The 24,183-nt window shown below is 39.6% G+C and overlaps 1 protein-coding gene across 1 annotated transcript in view; it reads right to left on the bottom strand.

Annotated features, from left to right (window-relative positions):
* KCNMA1 (potassium calcium-activated channel subfamily M alpha 1) overlaps nt 1–24,183 on the bottom strand; it is a gene marked incomplete at its 3' end in the record, with an annotated part of 543,667 nt that overhangs the window by 219,323 nt on the left and 300,161 nt on the right. Inside the window, exons 14-15 of the mRNA XM_021712861.1 lie at nt 7,634–7,727; nt 6,672–6,783 (exon numbers count right to left, since the gene is read on the bottom strand). Coding sequence (XP_021568536.1) covers nt 6,672–6,783; nt 7,634–7,727 — 206 coding nt within the window. The remainder of the gene's footprint in view (nt 1–6,671; nt 6,784–7,633; nt 7,728–24,183) is intronic.

The following is a 24,183-nucleotide window of genomic DNA, read 5'->3' as shown; positions in this document are numbered from 1 at the left end:
TCCAATGACAATGGCTCCTTACCATACTCTGATTTCACCCATCGGAGAAGAGGAGACAATGTTGGAAATTATAGCACTTCTAGGAAAGAGGGTGAATAGGCATGTGTTTCTCTTATCTCCCATGCTAAGCATACAATAGGTGCTCAATAAAAATGAGGTAGATAAGCAGCCTGTGAGAGTGTTATTATTTTCTCCCCTACTCTCTTTTTTTAACCATGCAGGATAGCCCTCAACAAAAACATACAAAGAAAGCACAGCCCACTGACCTACCTTGAGGACATAGTTCCTCAAAGAGAATGAGCGAATGAATAGACAAATGAGTTCCCTGCAGAGCATGTTATTCAAGTCTCAGAATAAGATCCACCTCTCATCTAAAGGTGCATTTATTTTATTGAGGTAGGAATGTGTAAGGGCAACAAAATGAATAAATTGGTGTGGGGGAACAGAAAATAAGCAGTGACTGGCTGTCTGCTGGTGTGAATGTCCTCACATTCATCGCCTTATTTTTGGTTCTGTGCTGGTTTGTTTTTTCCTCTAGTGCTTTAAAATATGGTAGGTAGGTTAGAAGGAGAGGCCAGGGACAATCATAGTTTCTGCTCATCAAGCCCATACTCTGTACATGGTCTTTTACTCACATTAACTCATTGAATTCCTATGAAGTGAGTGCTATTATTATCCCCATTGTATAGGTGAGAAAACTGAGCCAGACAGATAAAATGATCCTGCTTAAAGTGCCCCATTAGCAAGTGGCTGAGCCAAGATGTGAATTGAGTTGGTGGAGCTCAGAGCTGGGCTGTGATCCACTCCGCTCAACTAGCGGAGGACATGCAGAAGCTCCCAGTCTCTCTCCTGGGTCAGATTCCAAGCTGCTGAGGCACACAGGGACTTGGGAGACACCATACTAGCTCTGTTTTCCTCGTCTTCACAGCATTTCTAGAAACTAGAGGCAGGCAAGGAGGATTGAGAAAGAGGAGACGTGAGAACGTGAAGTCTTAATTAAGATCTCTTCCCCTCCCTTCTTGCCAAAGTGGAGCCCTTTCTGAGTAAGAACAGATGGAGGGATGCCAACATGAAACAGCAGAATCAATGCAGTCATTCCCAACCCAGTTCTCAAAACTCCAATCATCCAAGGGTAAGGACAGAGATAGAGGAACAGAGTAAGAGTGTGGGCACAAAGTCAGACCAAATCTGGGGTAAGTTGTCCTTTCTACCACTCCCTTGGACAAGAGAGTTAACCTTTCTGAGCCTCAGTCTCCTCACTTATAAAGAGAGGAAACAACAATTTCTGCCTCATAGGTTTGCTCTGAGAATGAAGTGAGTTCATGTATGTGAGGGGCTTAGCATAGCACCCAACACATAGTGGAACCAGAATACATATTAGTGTTGTTAAGAATACATTGTTAAATGCACTAAGATGATCTATGCAATAAAGTAAATATATTCTATACTATATAATATGCAACCGTGTATTAACAATAAGGAATCAAATGTGGTGTGGGTGGTGCTCTGGGAAAGCTACGGGCAGGGAACTTGTGTTCATTCTGGTTTTGATCCCCCATGGAACCAGCTACTACATAGGCCTATACCTTCAGCGGGGCCCTGGAAGTTGGTGCAGGAGAACTGGGGTGACTTCAGTTTCCAGTACCTTAACCCAGACCTCAGTCAGTAAAGGTAGCACCCTTCCACTTATCAGGAGAAGGGCAGACCCACCCAAAATGCCCCTACTTAATAAGAGTATTCCTCCTCCTTCATAAGTCATACCTCAAGGGAATGTTCATTTTCTCTCTGGCAGCTAATCACTACAATAATTGCTTCATGATGTAGTAACCTATGTATTAAATCAGGCAGGAACTTCCTAGAAATATTTTTATAGTGAATTCTCTTCCATAACAGGCAGATCAGTTTTGAATCTCACCCATGGAGATTAGTTACCAAAGAACCAAATGCATTTCATTAAGGGTGTTTTCTCCTACAAGAGGAGAGAGGTTATTTTTGTTATTATTATTACTCGATGACCCAAAAGGTTATAGGTCTATGTTCTTTATTTCAAGAGCACTTATTCTTCCTAAAATACTGTATCATTTACTTATTTATTAGGTTCTGTTTTCCCCACACTGCAAAAAAAAAAGACAGGTCTATTATCTTCACTATTGTTTCCCAATCTGGAATAATGCCTGATATGTAGTAGGTGATCAATAAATATTGTTCAATTGATAAACAAATTGAAGCACATTTTTGGAGCCCATGTCTTTTGAAAAGCAACCACTATTTTTTTTAAAAAGGGTTAGGAATACAAATATGCATTGTTCAGACACCCTTGTTGATAAGGGGTGTCCCCCTATCCCCAGAGAGATATTGACTACCATTAATCCCACCACCCTTGACCTCCCTGTACCCCCCCCATAGATTCCCACCACTGTTGATTCTTTTCTTATAGTATTACAATAGAAGTTCAAGGTCCACTTATGAGTGAGAACATGTGATACTCAGATCTTTGTTGCTGGGAAAGATCACTCAGTATTATAGACTCTAGTTCCATCCAGGTTGCTGTGAAATTCATGATTTTGTTCTTTTTTATGGCTGCATAGTATTCCATCATGTATATGTACCACGTTTTTTTAATCCAGTCCTTTTTTGAAGGACAGCATGGTTGGTTCCAGGTTCTTGCTATTGTGAACAATGCTGCAATAAACATACGTGTGCAGGTATCTTTTTGATAGAGTGATTTGAGTTCAAGGTGTCAAACACATGGAAAAGAAGCTTAAAAAGACAGAACAAAACCTTCAAAAGATGGACAATTACTTCAAGAGAAAAATCCTAAGAGTAATTTGCCTTCCTAAGGCAGAGAGAGAAACAGAGGCCACACTGGAACAAACATTTCATGAAATCATTCAAGAAAACTTCCCTCATCTCATCAGTGATGCAAAAAATTCAAACACGAGAGATTCAGAGAACCCCTGCAAGACAACAAATGAGAAGACCAACTCCTAGACACATAACAATTTGCCTCCAACCTACAGTGCAACTTCAGAATTGAACAAAGTAAGAGGACATACATAAAGAATAGGAGATTGAACAAACAGAAGTAAAACCAATCCCTTTACCCCTGAATAACAGAATTAAAGAAGACAGTGACGTGGAGGAAAGGAAAAAGTAGGGAGGGGGAAAAACCGCACAAATGAAGAAAAACCAAAAGAAGAATATAGGTCTTACACAGACCCCTGGGGAATCAGACACTTAGAAAACAGATTCTGGAACACAAACAATGAAGAGTCCCCAGAATGACTGGTTACATGCAACAAACCCAGACATCAAGACATGAATGGAGAGAATTTAAAAAATTGAGGCGAGACAAGAGGAAAATAGGAAGGAGCTGATGTCAGAAATGACAGCAGTAAAGAATACTGTGATGGAAATGAACAACAGACTAATAAGCATGGAAAGCAAAATCAGCCAAGCAGAAGAAAGAATCTCAGAGCACGAAGACCAAAACACAGAACTAACCCAAACTGTCAAAAGCATAGAAAAGAAGCTCAAAAAGACAGAACAAAACCTGCAAGAGATGAATGATCACTTCAAGAGACCAAACCTAAGAGTAATTGGGCTTCCTGAGGCAAAAAAAGAAACAGAAGCCACACTGGAACAAACATTTCATGAATTCATTCAAGAAAACTTCTCTCATCTCATCAGTGATGCAAAAATTCAAACACAAGAGATTCAGAGAACCCCTGCAAGACAACAAATGAGAAGACCAACTCCTAGACACATAACAATTTGCCTAAACAAAGTAGATATATTTAAAAAAATCCTAAAGGCAGCAAGAGAAAAAGGTCAGACTACCTACCAGGGAAGACCAATTAGAATAGCAGCAACCACTATTGATGCAAAGATGTATCACAGTAGAAATTCAGATGAACCTCATCTATATCCTTTTCTAGTATTTTTCTTCCCTTTTTTCTGTTTGCTCAGATAGACTTTTCACTAGATCAGAGTATATCTCCAAATCAGGATTAAATCATCCACAAAGAGTTCTAGATTTCAAAGCATCCAACAACTCCTGCCACAAAAATGCTTTAGGAAACATTTCACTCACAGCATTCCATAGAAACATTCCATACCTTTACCTCACATTTTACTCACAGCAAGGAGACACCATTCCATACCTTTACCTGTAACAGGTTCTGCTCACTGCAAAGGAAGACATCCCCACCACAGTCATGAGGGGCTCTTCAACCATCTAGGGCCATGGACCAAAGGAGAATGGGCACCCAGCATAAACTTCAGTTTCATGAAGTATGAAGACTAAAAGATAATTTTGTCCAAACCCCCATTTTTCAGATGGGGAAACTAAGGATCTGGAAAAGCAAGTGGTATTTCAAGTGCACCAAGAAATTAAGAATAGTCAGGCAAAGAAGGCAGGTTCCTGCCCTCTCCTTCCCTATGTGTGTGCATGGGTATGTGTTTAAACTGTTAGCAACAGGATGTTTTAAAAAGAGCCCCAATTAACAGCTCATCCATAATTCTGACTCAGGGATGTTGGTGATTTAATTTCACTGACTTCCCAGTACACCCCAATGACCTAGATCCCAAATTTCCTAGTAATGACTCAAGAATCTTCAAGGCTTTCAGAATTGAGAGAACCTTAAAGATCATCCAGTCTAACCTTTATTTCACAGATGAAAAAACAACAGGGTGAGTGAAGAAAAATGAGTTCCCCAGGTCACAAAGTTAGCTACTAGCTAAACTGGGGTGGCTGGGACCCTTGGCACCCAGCCACATGTAGGTTACACTCAGGGCACTTCTCAGGTTTTTATACGTCTCAAACGGCCTCATCATGCTAGCTGTAAAATCCAATCTAAGCAGTCTAAAGTTGTAAACTTTTCCATTGAGCAAGAGAATACAATTCTAATGAGAAAACTAGCAGCAAATGGAATTGTTATGGACACATACATACATGCAGGTGTGTGTGTGAGAGAGAGATTATCATATACATTAAATTAAAAAGATGCTTATTTTTATTTTATTTGTTATACATGATACTAGGTATATAACAAATTTACAGTGCTAGCAATGGCATCAAAATTGATTGTTAGTAGAAGCATATCTTGATGCAACATTTTGTTGAATCCATCAATACAATACAAAAGAAAACATACATATCCTTTGAGTCAGTAATTCCTCTCCCAGGAACCTAGAACTATCTATGGAAATAGAATTGTACAAATATATGAATAAGGGTGTTTATTAAACCATTGTTTATGGCAACAAAACAGGAAAAAAGAAAACATCCAGATGGTCCATCATTAGGGTTATGGCTGAGGACACTGTGGTACAAATTATGGAATTTTACACAACTGTTATCAAATGGGCTATCACAGAGCTGAATGGATGCCCATCATTTATTAGTCAGAAAGTCAAATTGCAGTGCACTGTAATTATGTAATACAATTTCTTATACAAACACCACTACCTCTAAAGCACTATTATATGTGCACATTCATCCTATTAACACTAGGCAACTCTAGGAGAAGGCTGTGATGGATGCAAGGAGAAGAGATAACTATTTTTTTTAGACAGAGTCTCACTCTGCTGCCCAGGCTGAAGCACAGTGGCACGCTCACAGCCACCCCAGCATTGACCTGCTGGGCTCAGGTGATCCTTCTGCCTCAGCCTTTCAAGTAGCTGGAGCTATAGGCACGTGCTACCACGCTTGGCTAATTTTTTTCATTTTTATTGTAGAAACAAGGTCTCGTCAAGTTGCCCAGGCTGGTCACGAGACTAATTTTTTAATATATCTTGGTTTTCACTAATTATAACACATACATATTACTTTAAAAATAATTAAGTTAAGGCAAAAAAATCCCCCAAATCAGGACCCCAACAACAGTTCTCCAAGTCCTGTTTCAACCTCCCTTCTTCCCCAGGAGACCCCATGGCAGCAAGAATACTTTGAATTCAAGGGTAAAATTTAATCAGTGTAGCCGAGAGAAACTTGAAGTTGTCTTTCTAAGCTCCTGGATGCCAAGACCATTCTCTGAGCAAGTTACTTTCCCTACCAAATCATCCTAGTCCTATAGGAAGTAAACTGTGAGCAGATAAAGGAAATGACCTGTGAAGCTCCGTACCAGCAACAACTCTCCCCTTCACACAGAAAAGGTATCCAGCCTCCTATAAGGTGAGAGGTGACTCAAGAAACTTCACCTCTCCTTGCCCCACAAAGAACCTTGTGCCTATAAATAGCCCACAATGAACCCACTCTTCGTAAAACTCCGAAGCAGACAGAAACTAACTTTGGCAGACAGGCCTCTGCAGGGGCTGAACAACTCAGAAAGTTGGCTTTCTCCCCATGGGCTTCTTAATCCAGTCCTGACTCCAAGTTCCTGAATCAAAAGTGACAGAGCCATGAACACGGAGGCCCTGACTGTGACAGTGATGACCTCTGGGCTTCAACAGTGATAAAACTGTATTACCTGAAGCATGAACTTTGCAAATCTTTCTGGACTAGTGCTCCAAAGAGAACTGCCACCATCAACTTCTAAAACTCCAAGAAAATTGTTCATATGGATACATAAAACTTTCTCTGTATGAGGACAGCCCAGCCCTGGTCTACTGTAGATTCTACATTTCAGCCATGGCTCAGGAACCAGTAAAAAGAAAAGAGATTGACTTACCAAGCCAACTTCTGTTTAAGTACACAGACACAAACACAGGGGGCACCGTGAAGAAATCTACTACAGAGTTCACTTCCAGCCAGAACCACAGCTTATCATTGGCTGCAATAAACTGGGAGAAAGAGAAATATGAGAAAAAAATGAGAAGCATTGTGCTGGCATTCAACCTATACTCTTTATTCAAAGGGTAAAATTTTCTTTTTAGGAGTCTGGAAGGAGAAAAGTTCTCTTCAAGTCACACCAACTCCATGCTTATTTGGTCAAACACACAACATTTTCTAGTGCCCATTTAGACCAACTATATGCTATGTTAGTCTTGGAGAAAGATTGGGCAGTATGTTTTTCTATGATTTTCAACAACTTCATGGGGAAAGTTGAATTATCGCACTTTGATTAGACTTGCTAATATAAATATAACCATAAAGCACATATGTATATATCCATTCACACACACACACACACACACACACACACACACACACACACATCTCTGTAATCCACATTCTGCATGGCACTCTTCATAAATCCTAGCACAAATCCTCCAAGTCCCAAATTCTGCCAACCTACCCGATTCATCCTCACAACCACCCTCTTGGGGCTCAGCAAAGTGAGCATGGCTAAACATAATTTTAAGATCTGAAGGGTATTTTCCTATTTAATTTTTAAGGGAGTGATGCATTATTTGAATAGAGAGACAAGAAACCATCCAGCCAGTGGAAGGATTCATTGTGATCTCGATCCCAATTTCTCCCATATTGAAACAAAATTGACATATATTCCATAAAATGTTTAGGTAAGGAAAGGGCTCTCTCGCAGACTGAAAGTTAGAATGCAGGTATGCTGTCCCTCCTGGAAATGCTGGGTTTCATCTTGCTAGTGAGAGCAGACACTGTCAGGGATGGTCCCTGGGTCCTAGACTGGTTTGCCCCATGGTGATGCTGAGCCACATGGCACACACTTACCCGCAAGCCAAAGTAGAGAAGGAAGAACACGTTGAAAGCCATGTCGATCTGTAATGTGAAATCTTTGTAGAAATTCTGGCAGGATTCTATTGGGCTATTAGACAGGAAGAAGAAAAAGCAAGAGGTAAATGACAGGCAGTATCATCCAGGCTCCCACGATGCTGAAAAGTGGCAGTGCTTGCGGTAGAGGATGAGATAAATGTTCATAAAAGAAAACATTTGGTCTTTCTACCCCCTAAGTTCATCAAGCAAGCATTGCCAAGGGCATCTTTCCATTCAACCATTCAGTGTTTTGTTCTTTTATTTGTTTGGGGGTTTTGTGGTAATTATATGTATATATTTTAAAATCATCATTCAGCAGTTGAACTAAGACTCTAAAAAGGATCATGCAGATACCTTGGGGGAAAGTCAAGCAGGAGGGACCTCCAAATTCCTTAATTTCATATTAACCCTTAAAGAACTGATTTCTTTCTTTTAGAGGACAATACCAAATTTAGAACACAGTTCCTCATGCCCTCCAGTGGCTGTGGCTTGGAACTTTTAAAAAAGCCACTAGAAGATTAATAGAAAAAGAACCCAGGAGCATCTCAAGAAGTTATGTGATCCTGGTGATGTCCTGGCTAGACTCAATGTGGACTTTCTGTGCAGGACTTGAGTCTGGAGAAAGAAGCATTGTCCAACAGGTCAAATTCAAGACCATTAAACCAAAAACTTGAAACAGTACTCTGAGGGTTAATTTTTTTGACATGCATGTTAATTGGCTTTGTATGTGTGTCCAGCAGCCAATGCAACCCCCTAGCACATCCTCCTTCAAGAGTTGGCAGTTCCAAAGTGTACTACTATACAAACTGGTACAAGGCTTCTGTGTGCTTTCCCAAGTCAAACTGATTAGAGAATCAGTGTGTGAAAAGTCCCAAGTTTGGACTGGGTGGGAAGCAGGAAAGCCTCACAAGCATCTCAAAGCTGTGAATGAAAATTCATATAATATATCATTATCAGTACGCAAATGGTTACATCCAGGCCAGGAATATAAAGAGGATGAAATGAAGGACACGGAAGAGAGTACAAGGAGAAGCAAAATACTTTCCCCTAAGGGAAGCAATGTGAACCTCCTCCCTCTGGGAGAGAACTAGTTAGAGATGTGCAGGATGAAGGATTTCCCAGGATTGCCACTTGGCAATCACTGTATGCAATACCAGTTAGTATAGTTGTACTTCTGTAAAAAAAAATGCTTGGTTGCTCAACAGGCAGGAATCTGGGCAGCATAGGAACATGGAGCCCTCTTAGAGGCAGGGTAAGTCAGTCTATGGGAATTTCCTATCATGTTACATGCACTGGGTTTATGCATTCTTCATCTCTACTATAAGTCAAACATACCCTTTGTCATCTCCCAAATCACAAATATGGGGAAATACCTCCAGACAAGTATTCAGAGTAACTTATATTTGCATTTACAAACTAAGCGGACTGAACAAAAAACAACACTGAAAAACAGTTTTTATTTTTTTAAAAAATGACAATTTCCAAACTTTCAATAAAGTAGGGAAGTAGGAAGAAAGACAGCATGGAATTTGGTTATCCAATGCTGAAAGGAGGCAGAAGCAAAAGAAGTTAACATCATGGCTTACCAAGGTTCTTTGCCTGCTCCCCTACAGAGGTACTAATTTAGATGAAAAAAGGAAAATCCAGGCCTACAGTTAACTGGTGACACTTCTGTAATTCTCAGACCATGCTGGGGATTGGTTTTGTTTTACAAACAAGACTCACAAGGTCTACAAGGATCAGAGTTCCCAGCCACCTTAGTTGCAGTGAAAAGATATGCATGAACTAGGTTGGCCAGAAATCCACTAGAGATTCCAGGGTTGAAAAGACAATGCATCTCTGTGCTATTGAGACCACTGGCAGGATGTATTACTGAAGGATAAATGGGGTATGTGTGTGTAAGAGGGTAAGTGAGTGAGGATGGAGAGATCTGTAGGTAAACATTGCATGTGTGCCAGCTGGGACTTAGCTGTGCACACTAATCTCGTATTCATCAAGATTGATGTACAAACAGACAAAGGGAGGCTTGGTTTCCAAGTCTATCATAGAAAACTCATGATCACTTCACCAAGTCCAAACAATTTTTGCCCTCACAGTCATTATTGGTGGCATATTTGGGAGCCTCATGACTTTCTATCTCCTATCAATTCCATGGCCTATGTAGTTAATTCGGTGGTACCCTTGAAATTACATCAAGTTAGAGAAGTATTTGCTAGACTGCAATAGAGAAAGAAAGAGTAGGGCAGAGATGTGGATTCAAAGCCACTGAGGATATTTCAGTTCAACATAAATGGCAACAGATCCTCAAAAGAGTATAAGGAATCAGACTGTAGTGACTTCCCTCCACTGTCCCTTGCCTTCCTGGTCATTTCTGTTGTTTCCACCAATATTGTTCATATTCAATGGCAACAACAAGAGGGCTTGAAGCCAGAGATAACAATGTTGAAAAACACACCTCCACAATACCCCTGATTTACAAAAAACAATACTGAAGCCATTAAAGGCCTTTTCTTTAGTCCCTATTTCAAAAATTTAGAACTGACTTAATCATTGTTTCATGATCACTCTTCACGTCCTAGACTTTGAGCTGAAATAATAAAAGAAGTAAATTACGCTGCTAGTGCAGGTGGCTTTTCCTCTGGCTGAAGTTCCCGAGTAATATGAATACATCCTGGTAATATGAGGGGGCAGGAGCATGGAGAGAAGCGGGAAACCCTGGGATGAAAGACCCAGGTAAGACCACAGTAATCAGGGAATGCATCTTATATTCCTTTTTTGCTATGTCTTGTTAGCCACTAGAGCCCCAAGGAAAAATGTTCTGCCTTATTTTTTCAAGTGGCAAACAGAACTGTTTATGAAGATCCTCTCTGAGATAAATTCTCCAAGTGCCTTAAGTTCATGAACTCACACAGAGACCACAGAGGGGAGATTCCCCATTGTTTCATTCCCCAAATGGAAACAACTCACAGAAAAGTGCATTGGTTTTTTTTGAAAAAGAGAATACATAACTCAACAATAAAAGGGTTGGCCATATCAACCAGGATTTATTTTCTTCCTCAAAAGACTTTATCTTAATGCTTATTGTACATTGCAGGATGGAGAATGAAATACAAATACCTCTTCCTTCTTGTGTAAACTAGGAGGGTTTCCTTGTCTAGATGCACAGATATTGCAAGAGCTAGCAAAGAACTTATGTAAAAAAAAAAAAAAAAAAACTACAGAGAAAAGTGACTCTAGAGCACACAGACTTAGATTGCCATCTGTCAAGGCATGCCCATGTCAGAAAAGGTTTTACATGGGCATATGCTGCCAATAGAAAAAAAAAAAGGTGGAGTTTTTAAGAACCCAAAGAAAGACACTAGCTCTGACTCTGGGAGCAGACAACCAACTTACCCCACATTATTCTTGGGTAACTAAGGACTTAACTAGAGGATACAAGATATGTGATAGACTACAGACTATTGATTCCTAGGCTCCCACAGTCCATGGATCAAGGGTGATACTAAAACCAAACCTTAAGCAAATTTAGCATTTTGACCAAGACGGTATGATGGGAGCTCCTTCAAGAGAACCTCAGGAAAGAGCTGTTTCTTACAGGGTAAAAGTTCAGTGAAAGATAGAGATTGAAATGCAAACTCCTACTTCCTATTGAACATCAAATAAGTACATCCTCAGTATTTATATATCTCTATAGAGGAAAATGAGACTCACACACATTGGGAAATGTATGTCTTTTTTCATTTATTTAGTAATGTAATTTCCAAAGACCCTTGAAAGGAAGACTCAACAGACCTTCCAGAAGACTGACTTAAAAATTTGCCTTTCCAGAGCACAAAGCAAGAGAGGGCTACCCAAGTTTTTCTTCAGAAGACAGGGGCTAAGCACAAAATCTTACTGCTTGCAGTAGTTCCTCTGAATGTCTGCCTCATCTCCAACAGGGAAATATTAGCCCCTCTTCTCAGTCTTAAACTACCCTGGTGCTTCCAAACATCTGTTTTTCTACCTTCCTGAGTTGAGTTCCTCGCCCTGTGAAGCTACTTCTCCAGGGCAGTGATTCTCAAACTTTGACATGCCCTTGAAGGGCTTGTTAAAATCTCGCTGGGCCCCACCCTCTGAGTTTCTTACTTAGTAGGGTGGGGACCCCAGATTTTGCATTTCTAACAGTTTCCCAGATGATGCTGATGCTGCTCATTTGGGGACCCACTTTGAGAACCACTGCTCCTGAAGAACTTTCTTGCAACCACACACTAATTACAAGTGTCACTGTTTGAGAAAATTCCCATTCAGATCCAAACAGAGATGAGTAAGTGTTTGAACCCGCCTCAAGATAACCAGCTGCATACCACTTAACTAATTGCTGAGATCAAGGGTTGAGCAGATATTTTCAGTTTCAGATGTGAACAAGGGGAAAAAAATTTAAAAGATACTGGGAAGTAATTACAACACCACTGTGCACGGTTCACCAGTGGACATTCCAATTAACAATCAGAGAGTACCCACTGAGCACATTTTTAGTTTAAGATTAAAAGGGAAAATGATAAAGTATAGATGGGGTGGGGTTATGGAGACTGTCATTTATAAGGGATAAAGAAATATTAAGCAGCTTAGGAACAAAACAACAACACACATTCAAGATGATTTAATAGGGAAGGGACTGGCTGAGGAACAAAATAGCACTTTGTGAAATAATTTTCAACATTCAAATTCTCCTCACTCTTGTGGCTAGTCCCTTTTGAAATTGAATGGGGCTCTCTCAATTCCCACCAGAATTATGGACAGGCAGAGTTCAGGCCCACAGCATCACAGACATGAGTAAATTCAATAAGCTTAATGAATCCAGACTCTTCTCCCAGTCTCACCTCTGCAATGTTGCCAGGTTAATTTAATTAAAAGATGTCATTCATCCACCATCATGGCCCCCTCCTGTCTCATACATCAATTCTAAGCCTGACTGGGAAGAACTTCTAAAACCTAGATTCATCCTACATCTCCTACTTTATTTTCTACAGTGTTTTGGTCCAAATCCTTTGCTACCATCAGCTGGCGCCTTCACCATTTCATGAATATGACCCACGCATTCCAAATTTCAAATATATGCTTCTGCTGTAGCCTCTTCAAATGTTCTTCCTTCTTTGTGTTCCAACCTTAGGCAGTCTTCAAAGTCAACCTTGACTTAGCCAACTATTCATGTCCTCCTCTTACCTCTCTTATCTCTAAATGTCTATAGTATTTAGACCAAGGAATTCTAAACTGTCTCATAATGTTAATATTCAGTTCTTCAATTCAATATGATAATACCTGGCAGTTGTAAAACGTTTACACAAACTATTGCATTGGTATTTTGCAAAATGGCAAAATAAAGTAGATTTTTAAAAATAATCTCTGTTTTATAGATAGAGAAGCAGAGGCTCAGGCAACTATCCAAGACCATCCTGCTAAGTGGTAGAGTTAGGATAGAGACCCAATAGCCTTACTGCCATACCATCTTCCTCTCCAGATGGAGTGCAACCTCCTTGGAGAGGAAGAAGCAATGTAAGACAGTATCTGCTATCTACAAAGCCTCACAGGGAGCTCATGCAAAAGCAATAGGGGTTGATTGATTTATGGAGGAGGTCAAACTGCCCTGGAAAAAAATCATGTATTTATTGGGTGGTCTGAGAAAATGCAGAAGAAGAAAACCTGTCCAACCTATACCTAACCCTACTCTGTAAAGACTGTCAGGTGAAACATTAATAATCCCCACAAGTCCATCCTAGGACTCTGTGTGGTGGGGAAACCATGAAGACTGATCCCAATTAAGGGGAAGTTCTTCTGCTTATAGAGAAACCACTCCTAGCTATCCATCTGATTAGAGATAAATGACCCTCAAGGTGCCCCAATTTTCTCTCACCCTCTCTTATTCTGGAAGAACAAGAATGAATACAGTAAAGGCTGATAATATTTAGAGGCTTTGAACACTTCTAATTATACACAAGAAGCTTTGCATCCCATTCAATCCAATCCAAACAAAGAAAAAAGGTGACATCATATAGACATGAATTCCAAGGAACCTATCTACAACTGAGAAGGAGTAGAGTCATGTGATTTTTTTTTTTTTTTTTTTTTGAGTGGGAGTCTCACTCTGTTGCCCAGACTGGAGTGCAGTGGCCGCTCCCGGCCCCCACAGCCTCGACCTGCTGGGATCCGGCAATCCTTCCACCTCAGCCTTCCAAGTAGCTGGAACTACAGGCACGTGCTAGTACGCCTGGCTAATTTATTTATTTATTTATTGTAGAGATGAGGTCTCGCCTGCCCAGGCGTGTCTCAAACCCACGGGCTCAGGCAATCCACTCACCTCAGCCTCCCAAAGGCGCGAGATTATAGGCTGAGCCACCGAGCCAGGCTCGAGCCATGAGATTTTGAAGTCATACTGGATAAACTAATTGCCTCAGTTTTCCTGCCTAGGAATAGAAACACCTAGTTGGCCAAAATGTTGTAAGACCAACTAATTTTAAAATGGAGGCAAGTCCTTACAAGGTACTCCAAGTTAGAAATTATTGTTACTATTCATATAATTTTAGACCTCAGAAAAATCTTTTGCAAGTTAATAACAATAATGGATTTAGTGTGAATGGCATGATACTAATTAATCATTGAGAAAGCAATACTCTTTATATAGAACACTACTCTTTATAGAGAACATTATCTCCTAAACTGGACAGCACCACAGGACTGTCCTTGTCCTGAATAGATCCAAGTTGAAAGTTTAGTATCCTTTTGTTTTTCCTAGTGCTCCCATTTTAATTATCTTGTTAGAGTTATGTACTTAAGAGTTTACCTTTCCAATATTGTTCTTTTCATGATTACACTGGGTAGGGCATGTATTCAATAAACTGTGGCGTTTTTATTTAGCTTTACCAAACAGAATCAAGCCTATTCTGTTAACTAGCATTCTGACTTTATCCCAGAACATCTTGGGGTAATTATCTTCTAAGATGCTGTTATCCTTGATGGGTAGGTTTGTGCTCAATCATTAATCAACACTAATGATTATAACATCACATTGGGCCCCTTGTTTTATCTTAAAACATTTTCCTTAGACCCCAAAATGGTTTTAATGTGAACAAAAACCACTTTTTGTTACTCTACAACATTGATCTATCATGATCCCAAGCCAGTTGGTTAAATGGTTTTGTTGGGAAGTCATCAGTTATGGGTTTGTACCAACTGAACTATTAATCTTTTTGACAGCAGCAGGCTTCCAATTATATCTCTGATCAATTAAAGGGAAGTAATCCAATAGTCACACCCATATACATCTGATGTTGAAATGAATTGGAGAATATATGGAAGTAGTATAAAAACCCTCACTACTCTTTGGAATCCTTATTTTCTCTGTATACTTGAGCTTTGAGTAATATGAAGAATTCTGGAAGAATGATAGCAGTAGACTTCAGAGCAGTGGTAAGGCTCCGCGTACCTACCTGAATAATTACTCCTAAGAATGAAGCCTTCTTCTAGGAGACAAAGAAAATGACATCGATTGCTGATGGAGAGAGCAAAATATGTCAATTCCTTACACACTGGATTTCTCAATAAAACACTGGTAATTTGTTTTCACGAAACTCAGGTGGTGAGATCCCTATCACTTTCTTGGAAAGCTCTTACAAATTTTCTCTCAGTAAGATTTCAATATCTTATCAGAGCTTAGATTCTCCTTTCTCAGCTTCATTCCATATCTTTTTATCAACACACTAGATAAATAAATAAATAAATAAAAAGGAAAAGGTGGTCATTACAAATTGACCTCAAGAATGAATAGCAGTTAGGTAGTTTTGGAGTTTAATGGAAGGGTTAAAATGCAAGGTGTTTCGCTTACTAGCTATATGATCTTGGGCTAATAATCTGACCTCTTCAAGTCTTGTTTTTCTCTTCTGTAAACTGGGGGATAAGAACACAAATTTCCAAGCCTGTTGAAAGAATGAGATCAGATGACCAAGCTATTACATAGTTATTTTAAAACTAAGGTAATAACAATAATGATAACAATTGTTTGTAGAAAATGCCAAAACAGGTAATCATCCAAATGAATAAAAACTGATAGAATCAAATATCTCTGTGTTTTAATTTTTTCCTTATCAGGTGTTGCATTGTAATCCAAATGCCAAACAGGATTACTGAGCTGTTGTAAAGAGATTTCACTAACATCTGGTATAATCCTATGGAGTATTAAAGAAGAAATAGGGAAAATTATATTTCCATGAAGGCAGACACACAGTCTCATACATGTTAAATAATTTACCAAGCTTTCTTGACAGAGAAAGCCATGTGTCACTTTAATAGAGTGGCCACAGGAGATTGTGTATTCTCCTTTTCCAGGTCTTTAGCAGAGCAGAGAACTTTGCTTGCCCTGATTGGCTTAGCATGGATTTGGAGAAGAGGTCTGAACCAGTCATATGTCTTCTAAATATCTCTTCTAAATCTACTTCTGTCAGAGTATGTATTTTTTCACTGTTGGACTCTCGGAATGATGTCCAAGACAAATCTAACCACTAATGCTTGTTTTCTCCAGCTTGTCTACAGACTACAATTATTTCCATCACAGTTGTTACCAGGGTAGAATCAGTGTTCATATTTGCCAGCAATTTTTATGTAATAAATCAGAGTTAAACTACTACATAAAGCAGATTCTTGCCAAACAAGCACTGCTTGATTTAGTTTTCACTAAATTGTCTGAAGAATCATGACTGACAATTGTACTCACTCTCCTACCTCCACTGATTCTAACCATTTCTTCTTTAGGAAACTGTTATTTATCTAGTAGAGGGAAGGGAAGGGGTAGATGATTCAAACAGTACACAATACATACACACTCATTTACACATACTAGAATACAGATTGAAAGATTTTCTAGAGCAGGGTCTATCAATCTATCAACCATGTATAGGTATGGGTGGTACATGTAGGCGGGCACAAATATGTGCATACACTCACATGTACATACATCCACAGCCTTCCAGCACAAATGTATGCTCTCTACCCAACCCCCACCCCACCCTGGGACCATCCACCAAACAAGACAGCCTAGGTGAGGTGATTAGAAATGGAGAAAAGAAGGGGGAAAAGAAGAAGTCTCAAGTTTGAGAGCTGGGAACCTAGACACAAAGCCTGGCATGAAGAATGGTGCCTCTGACCCCTGGATCTATAGTTCTCATACCACCGAAACTTAGACATGGATAAGCAAGAATTCATCCAACCACTGTCTTTTGCTTCCTATGTCTTTATCCTGGATATTAAATTTTGTCACCTATGCATTAAGAGGCCCATAAATAATCATTTCTAATCAATAATAACCAATTGCTCTTAGCCATTGGGAAGCAATGGCCTGGTGTCCACATTTCTGAAGGAGAGAGCATCCTTGAGGAAGCAACCTTGTGCACAGTTTCAAGCACCCTAACATCAAAGCTTCCCAAATAAGAATTGTATAATCATACAGAGGATGTCAGAGGCTCCTAAGAAAAAGCATGAGCCCTCTATCTGCCAAAGGCTGGCCAACCAGGGCAAGGTTGAGCAGGTAGGTTGGCACCCCCACAGTGTAACAGGCTTTTGAATCATTGTGGGACCCCTGGTCTGTTACTAGGTGCATACCTCAAAATTCTTCTGTCTGAGCCTTCTCCAGATGTTTGTCTTAGACTCTCTAGACACCCCTAGTCACCTCACTAGTCCCCTACTTAGGTTATGCCCTATGCTCCCTTGTCTTGTCCTCTCTCTGACATGACATAGTCCTGACACATCTGGATAGTGTGACCTTGGCAAGGTCATCTTGAAATATATGAGAGAGGACCAAAACAGAAAAACCAGAGTTATTTTTTGGAGTGTGACTCCTTGTAATATAGGCTTCTTCCACTAGGTAAGTGTTCTAGGAACCTATCGGCATCACTATACCAGCTATCATTGTTGTGAGAGGCTGAGTTAGGCTTCAGTGAATTTTTTTTTTTTTTTAGATTCTTTCAATACATTTGCCCATTTCATGATGGGTAATTTACTAGTGCACCTGCCCCCTCAAGGCTGAGTGTTCAGCAGTTTTTGATCAAAAATGGCATAACCCCCATGTGTTCCACCCTCCCTATTCATCCGATCTCACCCCAAGTGATTTTTTCCTTGTTGTTGTTATTTCCCCAGATGAAAAAAATCCTCAAAGGGAAACATTTTGCTGATGTGAAAGAAGCAAAACAAAAAATGGCAGAAGCACTAAAAGGCATCAACATTGATGAGTTCAAAAACTGTTTTGAGCAGTTGAAAAAGCATCTCAATAGGTGTATTGCATCAAACAAAGAGTATTTTGAAGGTGACTGAAGTTAAAATAGGTAAGAATAAATACACAATTTTTTACAAATAAATTCTGGGTTTTTTTGACATTCCCCTTGTATGTATACTTGGAAGGACTTAGAGTGAGGAAGCTAAAAATACTGACTCTACAGCCAGACCCAGTCTGTTCTGGGTCCCAGTCCAGCAGTCTAATCAGATAATCAGATGGGGATAATTGGAGCCTCCAAAATTCAGCCAGCAGCCTAAGAGACCTATCACAATTCTCATCCTACACATCCCAGCCACATCAGCACTCAAGCAGAATAGTATGCAACCCCTCAGCAGTCCCTTCAAGGTCTACACTAACAAAGATTACCAACGCTGAAAACCTGCATTGGCAGGATGTTAGGAAGTCAAGAACATCTGGGCAAAAAAAAAAAAATATATGTAAAAAACAGTTGTTCCATTTATCTGCTACTTCACTTTTAAGAATAGAAAACAATGTAACATAGCATATATAGTCACCACAAGGACACCTGTTCGTTTAAAGTTACACATGAATTTATATGTGATGCTAGATGATAATTACGATAGCTTTGTTTCTGACATGCTGAGGTTGTTTTTTGCTGTTGTTGTTGAGGTTTTCTTATTTTGTTTTGTTTTGTTTGTTTTTAGAAGACACAGAGAAAGACCTGGTACAAGTCTTTCTGACATCTGGCATAGAAAATAATTATACCCTTATTGCACAAGGAAATAAAACAGTCGTGTCTTAGCTCTGTCTTTGGCTGACAGCTAAGGCGTGGAGGTTTTGTAAGTATTCCTATTTAGGAATTTTGTTGAGAGCCCAGCAGCTTCACGGCCAAAAAGGAGAGTCTGAGATGTTGCTGATTAGAAGTCATGGGTCTGCAGAGTACAAGGTTGGAGTCATTCCTTAGGAATGTCATAAAGCAACCTGGGCAGTAGAAACCAACATCACCATGGAAAATGAAATGTGATGAGCTCACCTTTAGAAACAAATTGTCACCATTAATAGGGAAAATGGTAATGACTTTAAACCCTATGGTTAAACAATCATATCTTTACGTATACACTCTTTTAATTTCTTTGTTAACAACTTCACAAAAATAACTTCTCATCTCCTGGAACATTTCTTTTCCTTCATTTTTGTCTTTCCCTCTTGCTTCTGGTTAACATTGAAAATCATTTATCTATCAAAATTGAGTTTGTCTTGCTCATGTCTCAGAAAATAAATAGCTCTTTCCAACATATCAATGATGTCAACTAGACATTTGGATCTAAACTTAGAAAGAGTTCCTCTTTCATTGCTTCCTCCTAACATTCTTCTTTTGAGTTATTTTGCCATATCTTTGATTTTCTCTGGAGATGTTTTTTTCCCCCCATGATGAAAAACATCTGTGTGAGGGACCTAGGATGCCCCTAGTAAGCTGATTTCTTAGGATTTTCTCTGTCACCATGAATGGATCAATTTATTCCCGCTTTCTGTTAGGTTTCTGAAATCCTTTCACTTCATCTGAGAAGGGAATGGGTCTTTACTGAAGAACCTCACAAAGGGGAATCAGATGTTTTCTTTACAAAGCCCTTGGATGAAAGCTCTCATAAAGTGACAGTATTTTAATGTGCTGGTCAGAATCTCCTGCCTGCCCAGGTCTGTATAATTCCATCCGAGCTCCTTTCAAAAAGGGAAGTATTCTCATTCAAAAAACCTTTTTACTGGTTACCAAAAGAACATGTTATGAAATTCTAAGCAAAGTCCATTTCATTAGAGTGAATAGGATACGTTTAATAGAATATGGGGAAGAAAGGAGTGTGGTTAGAACTTCAATCTACTAGGCCCCTCAAATATAAGAAAAACCATAGTTCATGAGGAAAAAGTAAAAAGAAGATAAGAAGTCTTCACCTTTGTTTCATTCTGACTGCATAGTTTCAGACTAAGGGGCTCTGACAAGCTAGTACCATCAACGATTCTCTAGGAATGCTTGTTGCTACCCTAAGATTATGAGAGCTTGGTAATGCTTCACTTTTCATTTTTCTCAGTTTAGAACCAAGGCATTTCTAAAATGTAAAGTATCTTCTTATTTGAAATGAAAAATAATCCAGTGAGAAAACAGATCCTGACAATTACGTTTTATAAAAATCCACTCTGAGAATACAAGAAAGAAAGAAGTATATATTTTTTAAAAGAAAAGAGAGCACTTTAAAAGTAAGTTGTTAGACAACCCTAAGGCAAAAATATATTTCAACAAGGAGAGAAAATGATCACAATTTATTAATCAATAAAGCTAAATGCAATGCCAAACATGTTTTGACAAATGTGATATTCCTTGATAGCACTACCACTTTAAAGTTGAATTAATAACATTCCTAAACATAGTACAGTGTGAGAATGGTCAATGATTGCATCTCCCAGGGCATTTAGCTTAAGAGGTATTTTGCACATATATATGTAAAATCAAAATAGGTAACTTTGAGAAAGATGTGAAAAATTCCTGCAATCTTGGTAACTTTAGGCATATCCAGGTATAGTCAGGAATATTTAGGGCTGGTCATCAGGTAAGTTATTACTTGGAAAACTGACCCTAGCTTCTAATTTCTTGTCACTAATCTTTGTTCAGCATAGCAGATTTATTTCTGACTTTCCCAACATTCTAGTCTTGAATTTTCAAGGGACAGAGTGGCCTTTGTGAAATCACAGCAAACTGGGGGCCCATAAGGATTTCCAAGGAGAAGCCTCAGGCCCGGTGCTTCAGTGTATTGAAATGCTCACCACTTTAACTCATGCATACATCCGGTGCTCACTACATTTCAGGGCCAACAGGGGAAGCAGGTCAACATGCATGGACAGTGCAGGAAAGGAGTCTGGTTAACCTGGAGGCAACAACCAAAAGGGTGGGGTTGCATCATGCAGTGAGAACCACAGCTTGGCCTTAGCTGCCATGCAGAAAGGACCTACATCAAAGAGTCTGCAGTGCGGCTCCTGGGTAAGAGTCGATATGAGAGAGGCGAGTTACTTCAGCAATGAAAGACACGGGCAGAAAAATGTTCAAACCACTATAAACAGAACACTGTACAGAGCACTGGCATTACACGCGAAAAGAGGCAGCTTTGGGGACAAGGAGGGGAGAGACAGAGGGAAGGTGAGGACAGAACTGGCCATTACTCTGATGAAATGGTTTCCCTGGCCATCCTTCCATATGCATGTATTTTTATAATATATTTTGCTTCAACAAATAACCTCATGAGAGTTTTTAATATCCGTCATAATTGTTAAGATATTTGCAATCAGAAGAAGCAAGAAATCCGTTACATAAAGATACACACCATGGTTTCCTGTAGTTACAGTTCATTATAGAAGCAGAGCCGAAGCTGGTCAGATAAATAAGAGACAGTTAAGGACCAACATCCTTTGCATGTTGGTTACAGAGCTCATGATGACTCTCAAAGCATAACGTGGTGTTGAAGGAACCAAACAGTCATGAGGGCTCAGGTGGTGCAAGGGCAGATGACGTGACTCTGAGCAACTACACCCCTGAAAGTCACCTATAACCCTAAATTTAATCCCGCTTTCAAGTGTAGCCATCTTTTCTTGGTCTCAACATGCATGACAAGTCAGTGCGCTCACCCCATACACACTGACCATTTAACAAAACCTTAGTTACAGGTGAAAGTCCTGAAGGTGTTTTTGTCCAAATAGATTAATCAGGAAAATATACATATATATGTATACACATATACATATATATACAAAATACACACACATATATATATACCTATGGGTGTATATATATGTGTGTAACACTTTTACTAAAGGAGTAAAAATACTACCGATTCAGCAGGGGCCCATCAAGCACCGTCTCCTGGTCAAGGCTACATTGGTTATATGAAAACTACTCTCCTGTCAACTGACTGCTTAACATAGTGTCTGTTATCTTTTTTCTAGCCTCTTCTGCCTTTTGTAATCTCTGACACATGGAACACAACTCAAAGAATAGTGTGGTCTAGCATCAACTCGCAATTCCTCCCACCTGGTTCTGACTATAAATAGTGGGGGGAGAGCAAGCCTCATCCTTATAAATTACTCCTCCTGAAATATCCTCCTAGAGCTCAGCCTTCTTATCCTCTGTGTATATGATAGGGAACTTGGGTGCAGAGTGAACAAGCAGTACACTACCTCAAACGTCCATGCTCTGTGAAAGCTGAACCACCCACTGAAACTTGAGCACCACCGGAACTTGCAGATGAATAAAAGTAGGATAGGGACATGAGATTGATTCCCCCTGACACTGCCTTCCTCATTCCTTGAGATGCAGCTGTTTCCACTTGATCACAATTTATTCTCTCTCATAGATTAGAAACTTAAAGGCTTATGTTGAATGACATCTTTTCAAAAGGATTATCTTTTTGAACAAAAATATAATAGTCAGTACATTCATTCAACAAATATCTCTGAGGTTCTTCTTTGGAGACAGGCACTATTTTTGCTTTGGAGACATAAAATTCAATAAACATGGTTCCTTCTGTTGAGTTATTTTCCATTTAGCATAGGAGTCTACCCAGATTTTAACTTCTGGCAGCAGATATGCAAGAGCAGCTTGTTTCAAAATTCTACTGACTACCCTATGAGACCTTGGACAAGATACTTAACCTTTCCATACCTCAGTGTCCTCGTTTATAAAATGCAAATAATACCTACCTTCTGGGGTTGTTGAGAGAAATAGATGAGTTAGTAAATGTAAACTGCAAACTGCATTGTTAGTGGCTAGCAGGTGGTGAATGCTACATCAGTGACAGCTATTAAGATCTCTAGCACTCAAATATAGGTAAGAAACAAAGGGCTCTGGAAGCAGAACACCTCTGCCTAACTTTTGAGGTAGGTCTCCGTGATTAGGGAGAGAAGGCAGGGTAAAAGATTGAAGCAGAAGGGTAAGCTTGGGCAGAGATATGGCAGCACAAGAGGACACAGTGCATTCTGGGAAGGGAGGGATGAACAGATCAAGGCATAAAGATGCTTTTATTGAAGGGAATAGAGAGAATAGGTAGATTGTAGGACTGGCAAGAAGCAAGGCCAGACAGGAGACTGGGAAGCAGCTGTGTGCCTCAGGAGAATATCTAATCTTTATCCTATAGAAAACAGGGAGCTGATAGAGCTTTAAACGCAGAAGAATGGCACCATTATCTTTGTTTAATAGGAAGTTAACTCTGGGGACAATAAGGAAAAAGGAATTGGAAGCAGGAGAATGGGGAGGCAAAGAGGACAATTAGTCAAATTAATTCCCAAAGGAAAAAAAGTCATCTGTGCACATATTAAGATGAACGCCATTGTTGCCACACAATCAAAGTATCCTAATATCCAGAGAGATGCCCCTTCTTCAGGGCCAATGCTGTCAGGAGTTATTTAGGGAGAGGGGATTAAGCCATCAGTATCACTGAAGTAGTGTCCTAAACCACATGGTTCCTTCTCCTACCATGGCCCTCTACACCTATTGCAGGTATCTGCATCACAAAGAAATTAAAGTACACATCTCTTTATCTTTTGAAGGACTCATGGCCCTCCTCCTCCTCCTCCTCCTCCTCCTCCTCCTCCTCCTCCGAAAGAGAGAGAGAGAGAGGAAGGAAGGAAGGAAAAAAAAGAAAGAAAGAAAGAAAGAAAGAAAGAAAGAAAGAAAGAAAGAAAGAAAGAAAGAAAGAAAGAAAGAAAGAAAGAAACTCACCCTATTAAAAAGCTGTTCTCTCTACTATTGGGAGAGTAGTCTCTAAATCACAGTCAAAATCTATACAAAATGGACAAAAGAAGCCATTTTCTAATATTGTGTTTTCTCTTTAAAAAGTGAACAAGTGTGTTTGATGATTACTTAGCTCAACTTTACGTCTAAGTGTAGTAGAAGCGCTGTACCCCCAGCTGTTGAAACAGAAACAGGAAAGTTTTGTCTATATGCTGCTATAAGCACACCATCATATTTGTTTGGAGAGTTTCTATTTGTTCCATGTCTATTCTAGTTTGGAGTTTCCATGAAGCCAAGACAAAAGTACAAATGCTGACATGGGGAAAAATGAATCCTCTGAACATGGATTTAAAAAAAAGAAGACATGGCCAGGCGCAGTGGCTCAAGCCTATAATTCCAGCACTTTGAGCCCACGGGTTTGAAACCATCCTGAGCAACTTGGGCCAAGACCTCATCTCTACAATATACAAAAAAATTAAT

Source organism: Carlito syrichta, unplaced genomic scaffold (assembly GCF_000164805.1).
Source record: "Carlito syrichta isolate Samal-C Ts95f unplaced genomic scaffold, Tarsius_syrichta-2.0.1 Scaffold303673, whole genome shotgun sequence".
Lineage (NCBI taxonomy): Eukaryota > Metazoa > Chordata > Mammalia > Primates > Tarsiidae > Carlito > Carlito syrichta.
This window is presented reverse-complemented; position numbering and strand designations above follow the sequence as displayed.